Consider the following 24410-nt stretch of genomic DNA (forward strand, 5'->3'; position numbering starts at 1 on the left):
AAGGACTATTGTTCTTACTCGCTACACTTTCAAAGACTAAAGCGACTATTTATCCCTTGAAAAATTAACCAAATCTTGAATTAACAAGGTAGACAATCATATAAGAAAAATTAAATATGAAAAATGCTCATCAACTCCTAATTTAGACAAACAATTTGCAGTTTCGGTGTTCCTGGTTGGAATTGAATTTAAGAGTCAGATTGTAGGCTTTATGTCTTGCTTTCTAGAACAGCCGACAGGCCAAAGATACAGAACGTCCAATTTATAATAAGGAAATATACATTCTACATTAAAAATTCATCAGTGCATCAAAATGCGATGGACAAAAATCGCTTCCTGACCAATAAACCCATCCAAATAGACTAACAACAATTGTTACATACAATTCACTAAATCCTCCACTGCACCTCACATTTTAACCTGAACATAAAAAAAACCTCACTTTCTATTGCTACACTTGTCAGTTCAGTATTGATTTATCTTGACATAGGAATCCACACATCCCCTGTTGCCTTGATTGAAGGGCTTCTATGGTGCTGTGCTCCCGTTTTCAACACCAGCACTACCGTCAACTATAGTACCATCCTCCATGCTCCTTTCAGATGGTATATCTCTAGCAACATGGTTATCAACAGTTATAGCTTCACCGCTTTCATGTTGCTTATCATCCGCATTCTGCTGCCCATTTTGCACCAAATCTGTACTTACTAAAGATCCATTTTGCTCAAATTGATATCTCATTTTTTCCTGGAAACAATATAATAATTCATTGATTTTTTTAGGAATAGAACGCAGAAACTATATATGTTTTTTATAATAGATTTTATTAGATAGAAGTAGGGAAGATTGCCAACACAGCAATGAAATCCGGATAAGCAAAGAACAATAGACAAAGATCAAACCAACAAAAACCACTAGCACAAACTTATCTAATTTCCTGCACTAACATCTGATTATCTAATTATCTAATTACAAGAGGCAATACTTTATTTGGCGATGGGCAAACTGCACTACTCTATAGTGTATCGGTTTGAAGCATGACTTGTACTTTTATTGATATTGCCACGCTTCTATTTGGTGTAATCCACGTCACCTGTGATGTTTCCCTAATATGTTGAAGAATTGAGCAGTTTGCTCCACTCATTTGCTCTTTTCCATTGTTTCATGTTCTGTTCTTATGTTAAGATGAAATGGATTTCTTATCTAAATAAATTTCTTCTTTTATAAAAAAGATATTCGGATAAGAATCAGAATAACTGAAAATCATTTTCTAAGGTTGACGAATCTGAATCGAGTCCCCGACAACACGCACACACACTTCAGAATAATAGCCACACAAATTATATTCACGACCAACGGGAACACGCCAGATACTCCTGGCTGCATTTCATAATTTATTTACTTTTTTTTTTCTTTCTAAACCTTCATAAATAATAAAGATGGAAACAATAAAATAATAAGATAATTTTCAAAGCATCAATTCCCTATTTTGATTTGATCTGTTTTTTTTTTTCATTTTATACAAAAAGCATAGGTTCTGTTATAACCATGCTAATGATGCCATGTCCTATAATTTTCAATTTTTGTCATATCCTTGTGTGTCATAACGTATCTGAGTATTATGTCTAGTATCGTGAGACGTGAGACATACCTGATATAACCTGTCTATGATACTACTCATCTCTTCAATGCCACTGACGAGATGTACATGATGCCTGGGCCCAGGATCTTCAGCATTCCGTTCAGTATATGATGTAATCTCATTCATATTAAGGGCAAGATGGTCTGGTCTCTTGAGAAGAAGCTGAAATGTAGGCTGCAGCTCATAGCACTGTTCAAAAAGGGAACGGCGGCAAAAGACATATAAACCAAGCCGAGCACGTGACATGGCAACCACCAACCTTCTTACATCACGTAGGTGACCAACAAATCGAGTGCGCACAAGAGACAGCAGTATAAAATCATTTTGCTGACCTTGAAACTTATCCACTGTAGCAACCTGAAACAGTCATAAACAGGAACGTTATATAAGGAAGATAGTAGACATTCAAAAGTATTGAATTCCAAATTGACACGATCTTCATTAAAGAAATCATTAATGGATTTACACTAAAACATAATTTATAAATAATGGATGCATAACATACCTTGCTTGGTGCACCAATGAAGTTATATGGAACACATCTCCTGTTTATAACATCGCGGATGAGAAGTTTCTGCCCATTGTAAGTGGTCAAAATTGATATCTTATTGGCAGGATACCCCAATAAACGCATGTATATATAAACGCTGACAATATATTCTGCTTCTCCTTCATTTTGGTAAAACCATGGAGATGGGGTTGTCTCCCCCTTACCATTGTGATCTGGAACATCCACTAACTGATAATCATAAGCAAATCCAGCATTTGCCCTATTGAATATTGCTTCCTCCTTTAGATAAGGAAGGTCTCCCAAGTCTCTGTATCTCCAGTTGTAAAGTTTGGCTATACTTGGCCTGGCTCTTCCTTGAGCATTTAGTTCAATGTAAGGAATGCCCAGACGGACAAACCTGGTAAATAAACTCTGGTCCATGTGGCTGTACTTTTGGAAAGCCATATTTTTCACAACAGGAGGCAGTTGGTGATGATCACCAATTAGAATGCAGCGTTTAAGCCGTGCGTGGCCATCCTCCTGCCTCTGGAGTAACATTGGAATGAAAGTCTCAATTTCTAAAATTTGGGCACTTTCTTCCATCAACAAGTTGTCATACTTAAAACCTAGCTGAAGGAAATCTTTCCTCTTTAGAGCGGCATGGGTACAAGTCATTGCCACAATCTTAGCCTGCTTAGTCATTAAGTAGTTAGCTCTGTCTGCTGTTGACTTCAGTAATTCAAAAGCCCGGCACTCTTCAAGTTCTTGAAACACAGTCTTCAGATGACGAAAGCACCCCAAAGCAGCCCGCATGTCTTTCTCAAAAGACTCACCGGTAAATACAGGATGTGGTGTGTCACAGAAGAACTCTTTGAAAGGAAAACGATCTCGAACAAATGTTGGCTTTTCTTTATTCTCGGCACAAGCAGCAAGAAATTGCTCCCAGCGTGAATAAACATGAAGCAACCAGAAATATCCTGCAGTTTCGCAAGTGTAACCCACATCCTCTGGCAACTGAAGAGATCTAGCTAGCCTCTCCACTTCACTTAGCAGTTCTAACCGTCTAACAAGCATAGCATTGACGCGACCTTGCCGACTAAAATCAAGATCAGTAGCAAGCTCTTGTTCTCCCTGACCAAGTCGAAGAAGATAACGGGCAGGTACATCTCTCTAAAAAAAAAGAGTAAAATTAAAACCATAAACTTCTGTACAGAAGGAAAGAGAACTTTAGTTACTAAGCACGCCATCAGACTCTCAAATGATTAGTATAGGTAAATCCCAAGGAGATAAACAATAGCAAAGTACTGGGCAACCGTCAATAAAATTAATTATTAGTTGAAACCAATTCAGAAAATGACTGAGATCTACTGCATGCATTGTTTCTTAATTTAGTTCGATTGCAAACTCTAATATCTAATAATTAAGATATTACATGCATGATATTATGATGATCTTACTAGTATTAAAAAAATTAAAATAAGTAACCAAAAATTGTATTATGTAAGTTACTGATTGGTATGATATATCTTACTTAAAACAAATAGTTCTAGTACAAGACTCAGCTCATTAAGATTATTACTAGTGTAATCCAATAATGATGTAGCCCAGGAATTTCTTAAACTGCGTGGAACAGGTATTGTATAAATAACAAAAAATTGTACAATATACAAAGTTACTGATTAGTTTGATATATCTTAATTCAAACAATAGTCATTTGACAACAAAAGCTCATGGAATTTAAGATATTACATGCATAATGGCCTTTGCTACAAGACTCAGCTCAACATTAAGTTTATTAGAGTCGTTTAATAATGATATAGCCCAGGAATTTCCGAAACTACATGGAACTGGTATTTTATAAGTAGGTTAGGCAGATGTGGAATAAGGTTCAGTGTAGGATGATAGAAGTACTCCATAAATATCACACACCATGCAATACCACATTAAAAGCTAAACAATTCGAATTAAAAAAAATCTGAAAGAAAGAGAAATGTTGAGCATAAATCAGAATAGTAATAAAATATCATACCTGCATTATCTTCTCAAATAGGTCGTTCAAAGCTTGATTTGAATGAGTAATTATTAAGGTTCTCTGAGAAGGACAGTTATGATAAAGAACATTTAGAATTTGTACAGCTGTATCAGTCTTTCCTGTACCAGGTGGCCCAACAACCATAGTTAGGCCAGGCTGAATACCTGATATTATTGCTTCAACCTGAATATTCAACGTTTTTTAGTCAGTTTAGAAGTTACAGTGAAAATATAATATTAAGAAAAAGGAAAAAGTAAATATGAGTGAAGTACAAGGAAGGCAAACTGCAACTGCAATTAGAGAGAGATGTAAGAATAATAGGTCGTATTTGGTAAGAATGTTGGACCCCATACTTTCTACATTTCTCTCTCTAACAAAAATAACAGCTAGCCAACATGGCCCAAAATATAAAAAACAAAGCTGTCCAATTCTATTGGATATCAGTAGTGGAATTTGCTTTGAAACAGCCATCAACAGAACATCAAAAAGAAGTGACGAACATAATCAAATACATGAGAAAAACCATATACTCAAGAGTCGTGAAAAACATGACCCTCATTTCACAATACTGATGATACTCAAGGGAAATAGGAAGTGAGACGTGAGTTGTGATTCAAAATATGGTGTATATTTCAAAATAAAATAAAATAAATGTCTGATCGATTAAGAAATGCTAGCATTGTGCTAGTAATTTGCGGAGGCATCAATTTAGCCATCTCATTCTAAATAACTTGGATTCCATCAAATTTCACTATTCCATGGGGATAAGGGGGCACAACGGTTAACAGATAATACTATTATACATAAAAAGTCACATCAAGCAATTTGAGTTTAAGAGCTGAGTGCACCTGTGTGGCTGTAAATCTAACTGAATTCTGTTTTGGCTGATCTTGAGGATATGGACCAGGGTCAGGAGGAGTATATGTCTCAATTACCAGTGTTTCTTTCTGATGATTACTATCAACCATATTGACATCCTTTGCTGCACCAGAAGTAGACATTGCCCTCCCAGGAAGGGCACCATTGCTTCCTTTGAGCATCCGGGGAAGCTTGATTTTAAAAGGAGGGCTTGGGTTCAAGTTCTCAGTGCCATCATGATTTACAAAAGTAACCTGAAAGATACAGACAAGAAGTAAGCCACAAGTCAAGTCAATATCTTAATTTCATACCGTAACTCCCGATAGAAGATAACAATCATTATCCATGCAAAAAATAAATAAAAAAATAATAATCTATAAATCTGAAAATGAAATACCAACCTCATAATCACCAAAACTTCCTTTCAAGTGATCCGCATCTAAAAAGGTATCTTTGAAATCTACTGTTTCTAATAGATCAGGTAATAGATTAGACCCACTAGTCCACTGAGCATCTGCAGGATCCCCATAACCAAGAAAAATATTCTCCAACCATTTAGGAACAATACAGTATTCATTCATTAAGTCCCTTATTGATTCTAAGATTGCTTTAAAGTTGTTTTCTTTTGGCTTTCTCCTCATTAACACATTAAATGTACCATAAACATCTTCTCCCCCTTTCTCAGCAATGTTATTGACATCCATGTGGTACTGCGCTGTATCCAAAGCCACTGTTACTGTTCTCAATTCTCCCTTTGGTGGCTTCCAATCCTCCCGCTTAATTTTACCAGAAAAATCATTCATAAGGGTCCCTTCTTCATCATGGATCTCAATAATTTCACACCCCCGCACATACTGTAGGCCAAGCTTCTGTGGCACACTGGCTTTGTTTTCTTCTTCTGCACTAAGAGGCTCAAATGATGGGCGAATAGTTAGTAAAAACAATACATCGTGTTCTTTTAGTGCATCCCATTCAGATCTAATATGGGATCTATAGCTGGAAATGCTATATGTAACTTTTGCAGTCACAGATGATGGCTTGACTTCTCCTATGTTGGGTTGTTTTACTTCAGCGATCCTGAATTCTTTGATTGGTACACCCATTCTTGACCAACCGCGAAAAGCAGTATCTCCATCAATGTTAATATATGCAAGAAGATGTGGAACAGCTTCCTGAATGTCCTCGCGTATCTCATATGTTGATTCAAGTCGAAAGAGATTAAAATTTCGAAGAAGATAGTCATGTAATGTTAAAAATTGTAAGTTCAGCTTTGGTAACGCTAAACAACCTTCTCCAGAATAATTTATGCTTGGTACAACACTTTCATCCCACATAATCTGCTCGTTTGGATAAAGAGGAAGAGCATTGATAGCTTCTTTTTGAGATTGTTGCTTCTCAAAATAAGACACCATTATTTCAATAAGAAAATCCACCCTCTCTGACCAGGGATCATCCTTAGAGACCAGTTTGAGCTGCATAAAGACACAATGTCAGAAATGACAGAAACAGCATTGAAATTCAAAGTATTGCTCAAAATTGCAAGCATTGTAATAATATTTCTAAAACCACTCACCAAAACCAGTATAAAAACTATGTCAGTCCTTAAATAACACTCACAATAGCTAGCCCACTAACAGTTTAAATATACAGAAGATCGATTCCACTTCAAGTATCATAACTCTTCAATCAAAAGTAAGGAATGAGGTATGCATTTAGAAAGGAGGGTTAAACAAGCTTTTAAGTTGAGATAGAACTGAATTATCTGGATAAGTACAGTAATTATTTAGATAAGTACAGTAATGACAACTGAATTGAAAAAAAAATTATTTGCCTTCGGAACTTGGAGTATTTCTCATTTCGCACAATTCTCGCCAAAGATGTGGACAACAGGAGGGGAGGGGAGGAGGAACTAATAAAGATATAGAGCATGACAGGAAGAATAAGTGTACTTTAAATGAAGTAAAACATTGTAACAATCATTTCTAATTCCATTTCTATTTGTGAACATTCGCATGTGGTACACGGAACAACTGAATATCCAAATCAAGATTATAAAAAACAGAGGAGCAAAGAGTTGAATATATTAATCACACACCTTACAGCAAACCAAATCCCTTAACTCCTCGGGAGAAAGAACAGACAATTTCTTGGATAGATTTGCCCGCGTGTGAATTGAACCAATGTTAGTCAAAGCAAGCTCCCGCAGCTACAACCACAGCAGAAAGATGAAATTATTATAATCGGATCTTACTGACAAGCATGATATCAGGGGGAGGTAAGATTCATTCAGAATTATATATGCACATACCTTGTCTATCTTTTTAAATGCAAGTAGCTGGAATGACTGCAGTCGGCTGTAATGGGATTCAACAACCTCATGATCTGTTAACTGTACCCCAGTATGATCATTAATCTCAAACCCTTCATAAAATTGTAATAAATCAACCAACTGGGCAAAAAGTTTCCCCTTTTCATGCCTATAGAGTGTACTCAGATGGCATTTGGCACCGACAGCTACATCAGCCACTAGAGGTCTCAAATACCTATAACACATGAAAAACAGAGTAGAAGACATATTAAGAAAACTGATAAATGTTTACCCTCTAAGATTACAAAGAGAAAAATGAGGGCTGTCTAAAAGTATTCTTTCATCATCAACGTCTTCTAAAAATTGAATCCAATTTTCACTTCAACCATAGTTGCCAAGAAAGAAAAAGATAATGGCTAATTCAATCAGTAATTTAATAAACCATTTATATCACTTGAAAATGCAAAAATATGCATAAATTTGAAAATTTAAAATATGTTAAATTAAACACTGAACCCATAAGTGAGAGACAGTGGATAAACATTTTTTTTGAACAATAGTGGATAAACATTTTAAAATACCTTCTTGTTGCCAACTGACTCAAGAGATCAATAAGAAATTCCATAAACCTCTCGCAATAGAGGACACAAGCATCATTAATTAGCCACGAACCAGTTTCATTCATTAGTTCATCATCCTCGCCAGACAGCTGTCTCTGGTAAAATACCTGTGAATCCAGTATCTAAAAAGAAAGAAAAAAATCAAAAAATTCAGAATGCTGCTTCCAAGTAAAATTATTTGGCTTTTTTTTAATGGACAAATCATTCGGTTGTTCACACAAAAAATATATATTATTTAATATTTTAAAAACATATATTATTAATTTTTTCTATTACCATTTTTCAAGTATATATAGTGTTTTTTTAAGTACACACAAAAAATATATATTATTTAATATTTTAAAAACATATATTATTAATTTTTTCTATTACCATTTTTCAAGTATATATAGTGTTTTTTTAAGTACATATGCGTGTCTAAATAGTATGTTCAAATGGTTGTGAATATCATGATCTTCATAAAAAAAAAAAATGATTGTTGTCTATAGATTCAAAGTGCTTAACAAGTTACAACCTCCAGAAATTCTTCTATAAGATTTCTCAAGAACGTCACTTCAACTGAAGTTGAAGGATCCAAATGATTTCCCCCTTTCACAGATTCCTTCTTTAACATATTTTTCCATTTCTTGACCAAGCCTGGGTTAAGACAAAGCTCCATCTGCATGTAAGAAGACCGATCACCCAAATTGCAGTTAGCATACGAACAATATATTTATCATTCATTACAAAATCTTATAAAAATAATAAGTTCAACTGTGGTAATAATAATTCATATTCAAAAGAAAGTGTCTTACCTGAAAACGACCATAAGACAAACTGAACCAGGACTTCAAATCTGCTAGTCTTAACACTGCCTCGTTAACAACCTCATCTTCTAAACTCTGCAATGCAAGATTATTAGTTCAGCTACAGTAAACAATGACAATTCTAAAAGTCTAGTTGTTGGATAATTAATTATTTTGATGGAGAATGAGAAAGGATATGGATGCAATAAAATGACCATTCCAAAAGTCTTGTTGGATAATTGAATAACAATTCCATTTCATTCCTTTATTGGAGTTGCCTTGTCAATTTTTCAAGCAGGACCAACAGGCAATCATTAGCCAAAAGATAAATCCTAATTTCCGAATGAATATGCTTGGGGTGGGACAATGGACCAGTGTAGTACATATTCAGACACAAGAATGTGACTTTAGAATTTACAAATTCTTTCTTTATCAATCAGTCTTTTTTCCATTTACCAAGAAATACTGACATAATTTTTTGAACTAAATACAGTAACATTCTACGATGATGCAGTTTTCTCCAAAATGAAAAAAGATCCCTTATTCGTCTCACTTTTAGAATCTCTGGCAAAATAAAAAACAAAAGAATGGAAAATTTTCTGAAACCATAATGATTATGCAAAAATAGGGCAATTCTACAATAATGTAAGCTCGTTGTTCAAAAAAACTGATAAAATAAACCTGTACACCAACTACATAAACATGAATGATTAAAACCAACAACATTATGACTTAAGCCCTAGAGGATTTATACAGTGACAGCATACCTGAAAGGCATTTATCATGAAAACAAGGTAATTTGTCTTCTCTGCAATATTCAGTTCCCTTCCCTACAGTAAGATTTTAACATAAGATTCAGCAACATGTCACAATACATATATGATTCAACCATCAAATACCAGCTTCTCACGTCACCAAATAAATGAAAAGAGTAAGAAAAACTACCAAACACTTGAAAGCCCGACTAAAATAATCAAAATAACAAATGTAAACTTAACAAAATAGTGAAATCCTAAAATCTAGCAATCCATAATAAACGAAATCATAACGTCTGGAGATATGCTATGTAATAACCACAAAACATCCATCATTATTGAAATATGTGAAATATCATCTCAAACTCAAACAGAGAGAAACAAACATATTATAGAAACAAAAGACAAATACCCTATGACGCAACCATGAACACCAGACACACAGCTACACATAGACACCAGTAATAATTTGATTGACAGTACTCAAACATGCCTTCACTAAAAGTGCTACATAGGAAACAATAATGCATATAGAGCTGGATAAATACTGACACAAAAACACTGGTAATTATTTGATAAAATAGAAGTCATTGTATGTAATCACAAGTTTCGATGCCGTGCGTGTCAGACACCAACACGTCTTCAATCGTAAGTGTTGCACTACATAGGAAATAATAATGCATAAAGATAGAGAGATAAATACCTCCTTTAAGCGAATAACCCTCTCAAGAAATTCTTTGAAAACGTCTTTCCTATCATGGAAGCAAACCCAAGCAGCAACATTCTCTCTGAACTGCAATTCACACACACACAAACACAAACAATAAAGAGATTAATTTCTATGCACCGACAGTGTAAAAACTTTTTTACACACGCATCTAATCAAATCACGCCATTTTTAGTTCCTAAAATTTCTCCAAAAATATCCACAAGACTTGGGGCCGTTTGGATTGGCTTATTTGAGCTTATCTACTGGCATAAGTTTTGTGAGACTATTTCAGAGAACTTGTGACAATTTATATAAACTTTTATCAACTTAATATAGCTTACGAAAACAACTTTTAACACATACAAAAACAATTCAACATTATTCTTTCTTTTGCTATAAAATTAGCTTATGCAAGCTTATACGTAAGCTCTTATCATGATAAGCACTTGTGTCCTTGATAGTGTAAAAAAAGTTACACTGTCGCAGGTGTATACAAATTAAATCCAACAATAAAAGAATAAAGAAACCAACCTTCTCATTAACCATGATAATAATCGACATAACATGCTCAAAACTCGCAGTTAAAGGATCAAAATTAACCCACAGATAATTCTCCAAATACTGCGAAACCTCCAAAATCATAACCCTCTGAAGAGGAACAGGCTTATTATTCCCTTGTCCTTCTTTCACCAACAACTCCGTTTCATAAATCTTCTTAACAAGCTCACCGTCAAACTCCTTCTTCTCACTACCTTTCAACCAATTCGATTCAGCAATCTTCGTCAATCGATCGCGCTGAATCTCGGAAACCGTGATGTTGTTCGGTAAACCTCCTCCACCGCCTTTTTGACTCCATTCTACTGGCTTTGGTTCCGCGAGGGGATACTGTTCCGCGAGAGGATATTCTGCGACTCTGTGGCGACGGAAATCGTAGGTTCCGATGCCGTAAACCTTCGTCATGGTAGGGTTTTGTGGGGAAATTGGGGGTTTGGGAAATTAGGGTTTTGTGGTGGATGAAGATAAACCCTAACTCAATTTGAGTACGGTTATAGAGAAAGAGTGGAAGAAGTGTTTGTTGTTGGCATTGGTTTGTACTTAATAAGTGTTTGTATACTGAGCTGAATGAATGATAACCGCCTATTCTTTCAGATTTGATTGTTCTTCACTGCCTCGATACAACACATATAATATTTATTTTTATTTTATATCTAAAAATATTTTAAATATTTTAACATTAAGGTTTTTTTTAATAAATATTTTAACATTAAAGTGTAACTCATCGGACAATGTTTTGAACATCATCGCACTCATGCAAATTTTGAACGTTGAGAATTATTAACTGAACTTTAATTCTTTCGAACGATTCATTTTTTCGTGGAGTTCGTTAACCACCATAGTTAGTGATGTAGCGAGGTAGGGACAAAGGAAGGTCATGACCTCCTAAAATCTCAAAATTTTCATTTATAATAGATTTTATTTTTTGAATAGATTTTCATTTATAAAATATAGAGATATATATATATATATATACACACACACACACATTTTTACCTAAATGGTGTATTATATATATATATATATATATATATATATATATATATATTAGGGGTGTACAAACGACAAGTTTATTAAATTGAAACTGACATCCCCTTTGGTTTTAAAATAAACACCAACCTCCCTCAAGTTTTTATTAAATAGGCAAATATCACCCTTCTTCACAAACACTGTTAAATTGTCCGTTAACAATTTTTTTTTTTTAATAAAAAAAATCTTGCCCGTGTAAACATGTGTATATTTCCATATATTAGGGTGATGTCATCACGTAATATATCTTTTTGTTGTACAACCAGAGGTATCTTACTCAATTTCCCCACTTTACTATGTTCCTTATTTCATTGGCAGGTTTAGCTTTTCGAATTCTTTAGTGAATGCTATCATAATACTAGTATTTAAATAAACCAGTATCTCCAAAATTATATCAGTCTCTGAAATTATATAAACCATTAAAATCTACAAAATATCAGTAATACTACACCAAAATACTAGTGTAAAAACAAACAAAATAAAAAACCAGCGGCTGCATATTGATAACTTAAATATTTCCAAAACCCTCCTAAATAAACCACTAAACATCATTTCCATCGGAGCAAATAGCTATCTGTTACGAGTGACGTGACTAGAACAAGTAGCATTTCCACCATTTTCAACGTGAACAATAACATCACAAAAGGAAGAACGATGTTGCAATAACCGTTGAGAACGACGAACACAGCGACAGAGAGAACGGACGTCGACAAGAACAGTGGTTGGAGGCAATTAAGGTAGATGATCATATATGGCAACGACAAGTGAGGTTGAAGATGAGTGACTATGGAGAGAAGACAAAAGTTTTCTATTAGAATAGCAAGCTTTTTGGCTGTGTTTTGAGAGAAAGGGCAGGCAAAGATTTTTGTATCTAACGTTGAATTAACAGAATTCAACAGAGGGGAGGTATGTGATGATTTATAAAATAGAGGGGAGGTTTGTTGTATTTAGCTCAAACTTAAGGGAGGTTATTATAATTTTCCCTATTTTTAATGTCACGAACAACGATCTTTATTATAGAAAAAGTTGTTTAAGAGTATAATTGAAATAATGAAAAAGTAAGTATAAATATACTCATCTAGTTTGTTATACTTTTTAAATGATTAAGGAAAAAAAACAGATATACATATATTCATATCGTGTTTGTTACATTTGTTTTACTATTTAATTTTATTCTTATCTATTTGTTACATGTGTTATTTGTATTGAAAATTAAGGGTATTTTTGGAAAGAAAAATCCAACCCAAAAGTGCTGAAAGGGGTAGTTTTCTTTATATATAGTATAGATTCAATTTCTTCTCTCAAATAGGGTTTCAAAGCTGCCAAATAGAGTTTCGAAATTCCCATATTCATAATTCTTAAATAGGGTTTAGGCGAGGTCGACATCTTCGGTTAGGGTTGCTCAAAGACCTTGATGAAGATTCATGAACCCATCAATGAGAGTGTTAACCAAGACTTTTGAATGAAGAAGTTTATGCTCTTTTTTGTTGATTCAATTTTCCCTACATTGTGATGCTTCTATGGATTTGATTTGGTTAGATTTCTAGTAGAATTCAAGGATGCGTTTGACGATTGTGTTAACGCAATCGTAATCGGATGCTGAAACCTCCATTATCACACGAAAACCAATTGAGTTTGGAAGTAAAGGTGGACGTTGGTGGTGTGTGGTGGTGAATGATGTCCGGGTATGGTTAGATTGATGTATTTTTATATGGTGAAAATTATAGTTTTGCGTGAATAATTTCATGAGGGTTGGTACACAAAAAAAAAAAATACAATACAATAACATGAGAATCATTTTATCAATATTTTTTGTGATAGTGTAGACATGTCTACGATAGCCATTTAGTAGTGTGTATACCCGTGAATGAAAAAATTCTTTTCGAATCAGTTTAACAAAAAATTATACTTCATATTATCATTTGTGGCAAGATTTTATAGCCATTTAGTAGTGTGTATACCCGTGAATGAAAATATTCTTTTCGAATCAGTTTAAAAAAAAAATATACTTCATATTATCATTTGTGGCAAGATTTTTGCATGTATAGGCAAAAAAAAATTAAATCATCTTAACATATATATAATATATCATAATTAAAAATGTAGTAATTATAAATATTCTATTCTTAGCAGTACGAATTCTACAATGGAACCTAGTAGTACAAATCAACAACCTAAACATATCTCTCAAAAAAAAAAACCTAAATATATGTTGTGTCATACAATTTGTTACAAATGTGCGTGTTTATTTCAATCTTAATTTAAGTTTTCTATTTCTGATGCATACATTTTCATTTGTCACACCATGTATAGCATCATATTTGGGGTTTAAGTTTCTAATGTATACTCTTTCAAAAAAAAGTTTCTAATGTATACATTTTAATAGAATTATTTTATGGAGTTAAACAAACACCAAACATATTGTTCGTATGGAGTTTATGACAAATACAACATTTGGTTGTTGAGTTAACATGCACTGAAATGATGTTAATTTTAGAATAGAATTTTGTGTCGGTTGTTCTGAGTTGTTAATAATTTATGTGATGAGATTTACATATTAAAACAAGAGTGACTGTATTGATAGAAAGTAGAAAGACATAATATTGTTGTTTTGTTGCAAAAGATGTGGGTAAGTGTAACCAAAAAAAAAAATGATGTGGGTAAGTGGTGACGATGAGACGGAAAATAAATTAGAAAGAATAAAACAAACTATAAGTATATAGAGATATAAGAAATTGAATTAATATTTAACAAGAGTAATGCTAGCAACATTCTCTTTTGAACACTCTCTCTAATACTCACTCTCTTATTGGTTTAAATCATTGTAGGTCTACACTTTGAAAATTGAACCCCCACAAAATGGTGGGACATACATTGATTTCATATAATAAATGAGTGAGTGCTAGAGAGAGTGTTGAAAAGTGAGTGTTGTTACATTCCTCATTTAACAAATGCGGTGTCATATTTATTTCCAAATTGAACTTTGAAGTAGTCAACTTATCATCTCAAGTATAACAAACATGTCGATTCCGCATTTAATGGAAAAAAAACTAATACATTCTATTCAAATTCTTTTTTTTTGGACAAAATAAAAGATATTCATTCATTCAAATTGAAAGAGTACATCGATATAATGCAAAGTCGCTAAAAACAAAAAAGATGAATCTGTGAACAGGCTCACAACATCCATGTTAATAGCATAAAACGGCAAAGTACAAATGTCTACACATATGACTATATTTAAATCTCCGGAATAACCATGTTTCCGGATCTGCAACGTGGATGACGCCAAACATTGATTGGATCTGCACTGGATTGAAGTTGATCTGACAATCTGAAGCGATCAAATACCTGAGAGAAACAAGAAAAACAAACAACGTCGCACAAAGACGACGAACAACCAATGTCGCATGAAGACGACGAAATCACAAAATAAAACGAAATAGATGTGAAAATCACTTATTTCAATAAAAGGGAAATAGAGAAACGAGTTAGAGGGGTGATTTTGGGTCAAAAATTGACCCTAAATCACCCCTCTTTGATGGATGATGGAGAAAAAACTAGGGTTTTTGTGACGGCTCACAAGAGAGAAAGGAAAAAGAGAGAGAGGTACATTCTATTCAAATTCTAACATGCCTAAAATCAAATAATCGGTTAAACAATAACATCGTATTGATATTATTATTTTAAGCAAAAAGAAAATATATGTAATATCCCGCTGAATTTGTAATAAATTGTCGTATCAGTTACATGTCATAACGGAAATAATTTTCAAAGGATTAATTACTTATTGAGAAATCGACGATATTTGGTAAGTTTCTCGTATTACTGTTCCAACGGACATGAGAAATTAAATGGTTACGAATTAACGGAGGATAATTATGTCTTTTTCACTTGAAGGGCATTTTGGTAATATTTCCACCTAAGATTATTTAAATGAAAAATCCCTCACTTTCTTCATTCTTCTACACTCTCATATTAATACGTGTATTTATGTTGGAGGGTCCTTAGAATTTTTCCTTGGTTCCATAACTTTATTTTTTGTTCTATTTCAAATATTATTCGAATAATTCTTGACTTAAAATTTCATATCATTAATTATACATTTCATTCAGTATTATGAGCCGTACCTAGTATGTATTGTAATATAATGACGACGACCTAGGTGCACCTAGTATGTATTGTAATATCCCGCTGAATTTGTAATAAATTGTCGTATCAGTTACATGTCATAACGGAAATAATTTTCAAAGGATTAATTACTTATTGAGAAATCGACGATATTTGGTAAGTTTCTCGTATTACTGTTCCAACGGACATGAGAAATTAAATGGTTACGAATTAACGGAGGATAATTATGTCTTTTTCACTTGAAGGGCATTTTGGTAATATTTCCACCTAAGATTATTTAAATGAAAAATCCCTCACTTTCTTCATTCTTCTACACTCTTCTCTCACAAAAAAATCAGCACCATCCATTTGCCAGCATTCGAACCTGAGACATGTAGGTAATGTTTTCACACAATTACCATACAGACCAAGTGATGCTGGCAAATGGATGGTGCTGATTTTTTTGTGAGAGAAGAGTGTAGAAGAATGAAGAAAGTGAGGGATTTTTCATTTAAATAATCTTAGGTGGAAATATTACCAAAATGCCCTTCAAGTGAAAAAGACATAATTATCCTCCGTTAATTCGTAACCATTTAATTTCTCATGTCCGTTGGAACAGTAATACGAGAAACTTACCAAATATCGTCGATTTCTCAATAAGTAATTAATCCTTTGAAAATTATTTCCGTTATGACATGTAACTGATACGACAATTTATTACAAATTCAGCGGGATATTACAATAAAAGAGCAGGTCGATTCAGATCGTGCCTTGGGTCATTAGAATTCAATAAGATGTAGTGTGGCTATTGGGTTCCAGATATTTATTCCAAATGTCATGTCTGGCTGAGCCTGATCAACTCAAACTAGTATATGACAGTTAGAACAAATGTCTGAGAGCTGAATATGACCTTGGAGGAATGAAGCGTACGAAGAAGGAAAGGCATGATGTGAAGTTTATAATGAATTCTCTTAAGGAAGTATACAACGCCAATGGTGGCTGGTACCTGTGCAGTTTAAATTAGTCAGTCAGAAAGAACCAGTTAGTAACAAATGTATGTTAGAGCCTAAAGTCAAAAGTATAGAGGAATTATTGGTAGTTATTAGCAAGTAAATCCCTAAATTTCGAGGACGAAATTTCTATAAGGGGGGTAGATTGTAATATCCCGCTGAATTTGTAATAAATTGTCGTATCAGTTACATGTCATAACGGAAATAATTTTCAAAGGATTAATTACTTATTGAGAAATCGACGATATTTGGTAAGTTTCTCGTATTACTGTTCCAACGGACATGAGAAATTAAATGGTTACGAATTAACGGAGGATAATTATGTCTTTTTCACTTGAAGGGCATTTTGGTAATATTTCCACCTAAGATTATTTAAATGAAAAATCCCTCACTTTCTTCATTCTTCTACACTCTTCTCTCACAAAAAAATCAGCACCTCCTTCTTCTCTTCCTCCTCCCTCACGTGTTTCATTCTTTCACTCCCACCATTACCTATTTCACTTTTGTAGCAAAATCAAGCTAGAAATGACATTTCATGTTGTAGAAAAATGATTTTTGTGTTGTGTTTTGAGCATTAGAGGCAAGCTTGAGCAAGAAACAAGAACATTGAAGCTAGGGTTTGGCTTGGTAAGAAGATTGAGGCAGGAGCTGAATGTAAGTATAAGTGATTAATAGCTTAAATTGAGGTAAAAGTGATTATTTTGAGAAGAAATTCAAGTTATGTTGATTGATTAGAAGTAAAAGTTTTTACTGCCTTTGGGATGCTGTGATGACTCTGTTTTTGGGCTGTTAGTAGTATAAATTTTGTTGTTGCTGCTGTTTGGAATGAAAAGTTAGAAGTTAAAAGCCATAAGTTGTTCCAAAAGCTTCCATAATTGATCATTGAGTTAAATATGTTAGAATTTCTTTATGACTGGTGTAGGAGCTGTGTATACATATTTTCTTTGATTCTGGAAAAGTTGAGTTGAAATTGAATTGTCTAGAGGTCATAAGCTGTCAGTAAGCTGTTTTGGGAATTTTGCCTTAAATGACTAAGTTGTGGATTAACCGGCTGTATAAGTGGTTCATGGGGCTGAGTATATATGTTGGAACATCTTTGTTAAAGGATGGGTCGAAATTAATTTGATAGAAGCCATAAGCTGCTAATTAAGCTGTTTGTAAGTGCTTAAATAGCCAAACGACGTAGTTCTGGTGCAAGGACTGAAATTGAAATTTTCGTGTATGCTGGTTGATGAAGTAAGAGTATGTCACAAATGAGTTGAGTTGTTTTGGAAAGAGCAAGACCTATAAGCCAAGACATAAGCTATTTTGGAAAATGGATTATGGAGATTTGGAGCTAGCAAAAGCTGCAAATTGTGGATAAGCTGCTTGCAATTTCGGGACTAATGCCAAGGTGAGTTCCTTTAGTTTAGAACCCACATTTGGGGATCAATTATGATTATGTTAGATTATTGAGATAATATGAATAATTAGACCATTTTTATGATTATTGGCCGACTGTGCAAGCATGACTATCATGCCATAGGATTGGTACATTTGAAACATAATAAAAATGAGATAGTAGAATGATTATTTCTGAATTAGGTTTGGGGTATTTTGATGATGAGTATGAACATTTGAATTAGAGATTGAAATTGATGAATTAAGATGTTGGGCAAATTAATAATGAATTTAAAGAACTCACACATGAGTCTTTATCGCTGAGGAAATAGTGCAGTCATATGCATATTATATGTTTGATGTTTTGTTTGTTAGAGAATTAAAGTTATTAATTTATTGGTATGTTAATGGTTGATATTAGTATGTGCTAGAAAGTAAATTAAATTTGTTGTACCGAAACTAACTGTGATTGATGTGGTTTACTGAATTCGTGAAGTGGTCTGATGAATAAATGCTAGGTAAGTTAAACCTAGAAAGTTATTGATGTCCTAATTGCATATGAAATGATTTGAAAGAAAATTTGAAATGCACCCTATGAGTAATATGCTCACATTGAATTATAGAAAATCACAGAAAAATGGAACGAGGAGAAAAATTGAAATGAGTAACATGCTCATAGAAAAAGAAAGAGAAAGAAAAGAAGAAAAAAATGAGAATATTAAGAAAAAACTCCGTTTGCTGCAACGAAGAGATAATGCAGCCTATGAACAAATTGTTCATAGTATTTTAAAATTTATATTCCGTTTGCCACAACGAAGAGATAATGTGGTATATTCCCGTTCGCCACAACGAAGAGATAATGTGGTATATTTCCCGTTCGCCACAACGAAGAGATAATGTGGTATATTTCCGTTCGCCACAACGAAGAGATAACGTGGTATATTTCCGTTCGCCACAACGAAGAGATAACGTGGTATATTTCCGTTCGCCACAACGAAGAGATAACGTGGTATATTTCCGTTCGCCACAACGAAGAGATAACGTGGTATATTTCCGTTCGCCACAACGAAGAGATAATGTGGTTTATGTACAAATAATGAAAAGAGATAAATGATGAAATAGTTTATATTGAATGGTACAAATGAGAAAATATTTTATATTGATGAGATAATTTATATTGAGTTGTATAAATGAGAAAATAATTTATATACTTTGTTGATAGTAAATTCACATCATGAGATGAGATGATAAAGTATACGGGAATGTGTTAAATTTCAGTAGCTTTGTTCTTTAGAGAAGGGTATCGATATGAAAATTATGTTTGGAATGAATTAGCTACGAAGCAATATTTTATGGGCATTCTACTAATCGTTGGAAATGAGGAATTTTAGTTATGGAAATCCGGCTTAGTTAGCCGAAACTAGTTGTTATCAGAAAAGAATCAGAGACATACTCAAATAAGTATGTCAAAGTATAAGTTATATCAGAATACAATAGATTGGATATATGTTTATGATTATTGTTATGTTTATGATTAAAGTTATGAGTATGACTATATTTATTATATGATCAAAATAGTATTTCAGGCAGCGATTTTAGTTATCCCCTGATCGCTCAGTTATGCATAATGAAATTGTATAAACTCAAAATGGGTTGAGGTTAGAAACAGATGGCGATCCTAGGTTTACCGAGGTTGCCTACAACCTAGGATAGATGGAACTCACTGAGACATCTTGTCTCACCCCAATCCCTTTTATTTATTTCAGATGTACAAGTTACCATACAATAAGGATGGCTCGTGATGAAAAAGCAGACATAGCTGGACCATGTAAAGTACACGTCAATGGAGGTAATAGGCAAGAAATTATATGATTTGTATTCAGAGAATATTTATTTATTTTATAATTTTAGTGTATCCGACGCCAAGTTTAACACACATGTTAGATATCCTAGGTGAATTCTAGTAGGGGTGTTTCAATATATTAAAGAAAAAGAAAAAGATAAAAAGATCGGAGGGACATAGGACCTGACTCAAAAAATCCCAAACGAGAATACATCGTGATAAATCAGTCCAAGTGGATCTCCTTTACTTTATCCTAACAAAAATTCACTAATCACAGGCGCAACCCATCGAACCCGCGTACGGGCGCAAAACCTAGTTACAAAAAAGAATTAAAAGTGAACATTGCAGAGAACAGTTAGTGTGGCGAATGGATCGACCGCCAACACAGTATCAGAATCTAAGTGTCAACAGCTCCCTGAACAACATCAAGTATAAAAATCTCTTTCGAGCAAGCAACGCGTAAGAACTCGGATTGAGGGATGAGTCCAATACGTCAGTAACCAGACCCTTTCGGGTTAAACGAACCAGACCCTTTCGGGTTTTTGTAACAGACCCTTTTGGGTTTACGAAACCGAACCACCGCAAAACAAGGTAACGTCTGTTGTCACTCAATCTCTGATCAAAACAAGAACACAGAACAAACAATATGTTGCGTTAAAAACACACTTAGAGCAAGTGTACTCTATCGCAGAAGTAGTATAAAAGATTATCGTATCCACGGGGATTAATTAACAAGTACCAAACTAATTAAGATTATTTAGACGAAAAAGTAGTAGAATGATTTTGGTAACCAAGTAAAAAGCAAGGACGAATTAGGATAAAAACGTGAATTTGTAAATCAATAGACATAGGTCTAGGGTCGCAGTTTAAGTTGCAAGTTTCGATTCACCTATGTCTAGTTCTAATTAAATTCCTATTTTTATTCAATCACCAATCCCTTTACTAAAACTATTAATCTGTTTGGTCATTCGTGATTAACATTCTTTTTCCTAAATTAACACTTTGTTTGGTCATTCAAAGAGTTGAAACCAAGAAAAGCATAAAGCACAAAAGGGATGAATGATTGAAAGACTAAAACTAAGGTTTGATCATGCAATAATTCTAGTCTCAGTTGTCCTATAGGTAAACCAACTGATTGCAATATGATCGTTGATCAATTAAGTTGACTATTGACATGCAAAGGTTTGATCATTCCTAATCATGTGATAAAATCAATAGAACAAACTTGATTGGAATAAAAACTGAAATTCAAATTTTTAAGAGTTTGACTACTTCCTCTAAAAAAAAAAAAAAAGAGTTTGACTACAAAGTATTTATTTTGTTTCCTTAATTAGTGTCCAGACATTTTTTAACATTTTCCATTATATTATAATATATACACCCTCCGATCACTAATATAAGCAAAAATCCACTTTTTAGGTTCATTCAATTAATGATGTATGTAGTCTATAATAAAGACTACATACATCATTAATTGAATGAACATAGAAAGTGAATTTTTGCTTATATTAGTGACCGGAGGGTGTATGCCAATGTACAAAAACAGAAACAAATTATAGAAAATAAAACTCAAAAATTTAAAATAAAAAAACAAAGTATAAAAAACACAACTCAAAAATTTAAAATTAAAAAACGAAATAAAAATGAAAGCTAATATAAATGAGCTATATATGCCCTCTGCATGAGTTTGAACATAGCTTGAACAAGTAATCATTTATATAGTAATAAGACTCATAGTCATATCTTATCATATATGCATGCAACTAGCACTCATACATCAATCACATATTATTATTATGATTATCACGTTTGAGATGAAGAAAACTACAATCAAAGTTTGGTACAAAACTAGAGGAAGAAGGAGCAGCATCATCACCACCATCTCTATAAAACCCTTGATCAAAATCAAAACCATAACCATGACCAAAACCATTGCTATTATAATTATTATTAATTAGAGGAAGTGGCATTGATGAAAATGATGAAGAATGCTGCTGCATTAATGGAAAAGAAGGAGGCAAAGCAAGAGAAGAAGTGCGTCGAACAGAAGCTGGTTCACCTTCACTTTCACGGTAACGTTGAAGGTAAAATGTTAAAGGATGAACATAATCATCAAAACCTAGTTTCCCCATTGCCCATAGTATATCTTCTGCTGTAACTGTTTTTCTTTGTTCTCTTTGGCAACGATCGTTTGCTTCAGATGTTATGAAGCTTATGTATTCGGATACACATTCTTGAATGGTTTCTTTTGCGTCGTCGGAGATTTTTGCATGCGACGGAAGAATTCGTCGCATTATACGAATCACGTTTGCTATTGGCATGTACTGGTCTTGTTCTCTTATTCCAGCCATTGATTCAAATCACCTGAGATAAATTAGCACAAAAATAAATTAAGAAGATTTTCTCAATGTATAATTTGGAAAAACCTAGTTTTTTGTGATGCTTTTTCTTTATAAAAAAACGTGTTTTGTGCATGTTTGAATTGAAGTTACATGCTTCAACAAAATCATGATAACCACGATTTTTCCAAACTCACTAGCAAATTTAATTTTAAAACATAGCTGCAAATATTGAGACACATCACAAATCATGTATGTTTGTGGAGGATCACAATAAAAAGTGGTTGATGTAGTCTCAATCTTGGTTGCAAGAACGTAATAATTAAAAAAAAAATTATGGTATTACCACTAAGATTAATCGTACTTCAGTTGCAGATTTTTCTTAAGATCAAAACATGAATTATAATCCATTATCTAAATATGATATTCACATAAGATGCATGCAAATGAAAATCATAGATATTTACTTTATACAAAAATAAATAAAATGAATAAGTTTTTTGTGGCGTGAGTTTTCAACATTTAAATCCCAAAAGACTATCAAAACCAAAATAAAATCTAAAAATTATGGTATAGCTATGGTTCAAATTAAATTTAACTTCACCTTGCTATATATATATCTTGCTAGTGAGGTTGTTGCTCTTAAAAAATGTTGATGAACAAATATGTATAATGAAGGAGAAATGGTGCATGCATGTAAGGTAACAATAGTGAATAAGAAATGGACAGAAGGAGAGGAAAGGGTGGATGAAAATTGAGAGGAGAAGTGATGTGATGGTGGGTTTATTGAGGAAGACTTTGATTTGCATGTGGAATGGAAGAAGATTTATTATAGAGACTGACATTTATCATCACGCGCTCAACTAAAGAACCAATGGGATACAAAAGAAACAATTAATACTCTTGAAAATCTCACTCTTCAACAATAAAGCTTTAATGCAGTTTGAATTTTGTTTAGATGAGTTATTAATTTTGGTTTAGATGACCAATTTCCCACACTAATATTTACTGCTACAGTGCTCCAACTACTCTTTTAACTTTTTAAGTTTCTAAACCAACTTTTTTTTTTGAATGAACTACAACGGGTGGATGTGTTTCATAAGATGAAATGCCAAATTATAAATTCATGTGGATTGAAAAACAAATGGTTGAGGTTTTAATGATTTTATAATTAAATTTATCTAGCAACACAATTTGTTTTTTGAAAAAGTTAAACTAGCTATATCACCGAAGTTGGTAACAGAGAGAACCAAACCTAAGATGATTCTGAAGCTTGTAAACTCCTTCTGATTCTGATAATTCAAAGAATGAGGTTTGTAAGTTTCCCCTAAGTCTTATTCATATTAATTAATTCAATTTTAAGTGCATATCAGAGTATAAAAACTCTTTAGAGTCAGGTTTAAATAGTCAGAGCACAATTGGCTTAATATATAAGCAATTTAAATTTTTCTAAGTTCCTTTACGTTCAGACTCAAAATTAAGTACTTTTTCAATTCCTACTCCCCTTTTGTCATAAAACTAAAATAAAATGAGAGCAGAAAAGATGCTGAATTTATAAGGAAATGCATAAGAAAAATATTCATTCAGAAGCAAGATAAGTATTTACATGCAAATTAAGATGGGTTTTTCTATCATGTGCAAATTTGCACATGTTAAGAAGTTTAAAGTAGTAAATTTGACTTGAAACTTGTGTTTTTATAATAAATATGTAGCTTTTGAATAAAAATTGTTGATTTTCAATAAAAAGTTACTACTCTTGGTTACCTTAACATGTGCAATATTGCACATGTTAGACAAACCCAATTAAGATTACAAGACCAAAACAAAACTTCCTTAAAAAAGAAAAGACCAAAACAAAAATAAATGGGTTAAAGTCTAAGGTTGGTTCTTGAGTAGCTCTAGAATAGCCTTGATATTAGATCTCATATCATCCTACTTCCAATTG

General features: G+C 33.2%; 1 protein-coding gene, 1 long non-coding RNA gene and 1 pseudogene across 2 annotated transcripts; 1 reads left to right on the forward strand and 2 right to left on the reverse strand.

Annotated features, from left to right (window-relative positions):
• Window positions 1–247: 247 nt before the first annotated feature.
• EMB2765 (P-loop containing nucleoside triphosphate hydrolases superfamily protein) lies at window positions 248–11352 on the reverse strand. The gene is made up of 14 exons (XM_085711724.1): window positions 10731–11352; window positions 10194–10283; window positions 9503–9565; window positions 8745–8831; window positions 8465–8608; window positions 7912–8072; window positions 7331–7565; window positions 7118–7228; window positions 5424–6494; window positions 5013–5276; window positions 4162–4347; window positions 2148–3302; window positions 1652–1999; window positions 248–747 (listed from the first exon to the last, which is right to left on the reverse strand). The coding sequence occupies exons 1-14, from the start codon at window positions 11157–11159 to the stop codon at window positions 529–531; spliced, it is 4563 nt and encodes a 1520-aa protein (XP_085567850.1). The 5' UTR covers window positions 11160–11352; the 3' UTR covers window positions 248–528.
• Window positions 11353–17302: 5950 nt separating this feature from the next.
• Window positions 17303–20219, forward strand: LOC146953788 (uncharacterized). Its single transcript, XR_015011170.1, has 2 exons — window positions 17303–18296; window positions 20050–20219. It is a non-coding gene; the product is annotated as an uncharacterized LOC146953788 (long non-coding RNA).
• Window positions 20220–21657: 1438 nt separating this feature from the next.
• LOC146953789 (nuclear transcription factor Y subunit B-1 pseudogene) lies at window positions 21658–22911 on the reverse strand (annotated as a pseudogene).
• Window positions 22912–24410: the final 1499 nt, after the last annotated feature.

Source organism: Medicago sativa, chromosome 1, assembly GCF_051527215.1.
Source record: "Medicago sativa cultivar Bolivia chromosome 1, Bolivia_mono, whole genome shotgun sequence".
In the NCBI taxonomy this organism is placed as follows: Eukaryota; Viridiplantae; Streptophyta; class Magnoliopsida; order Fabales; family Fabaceae; genus Medicago; species Medicago sativa.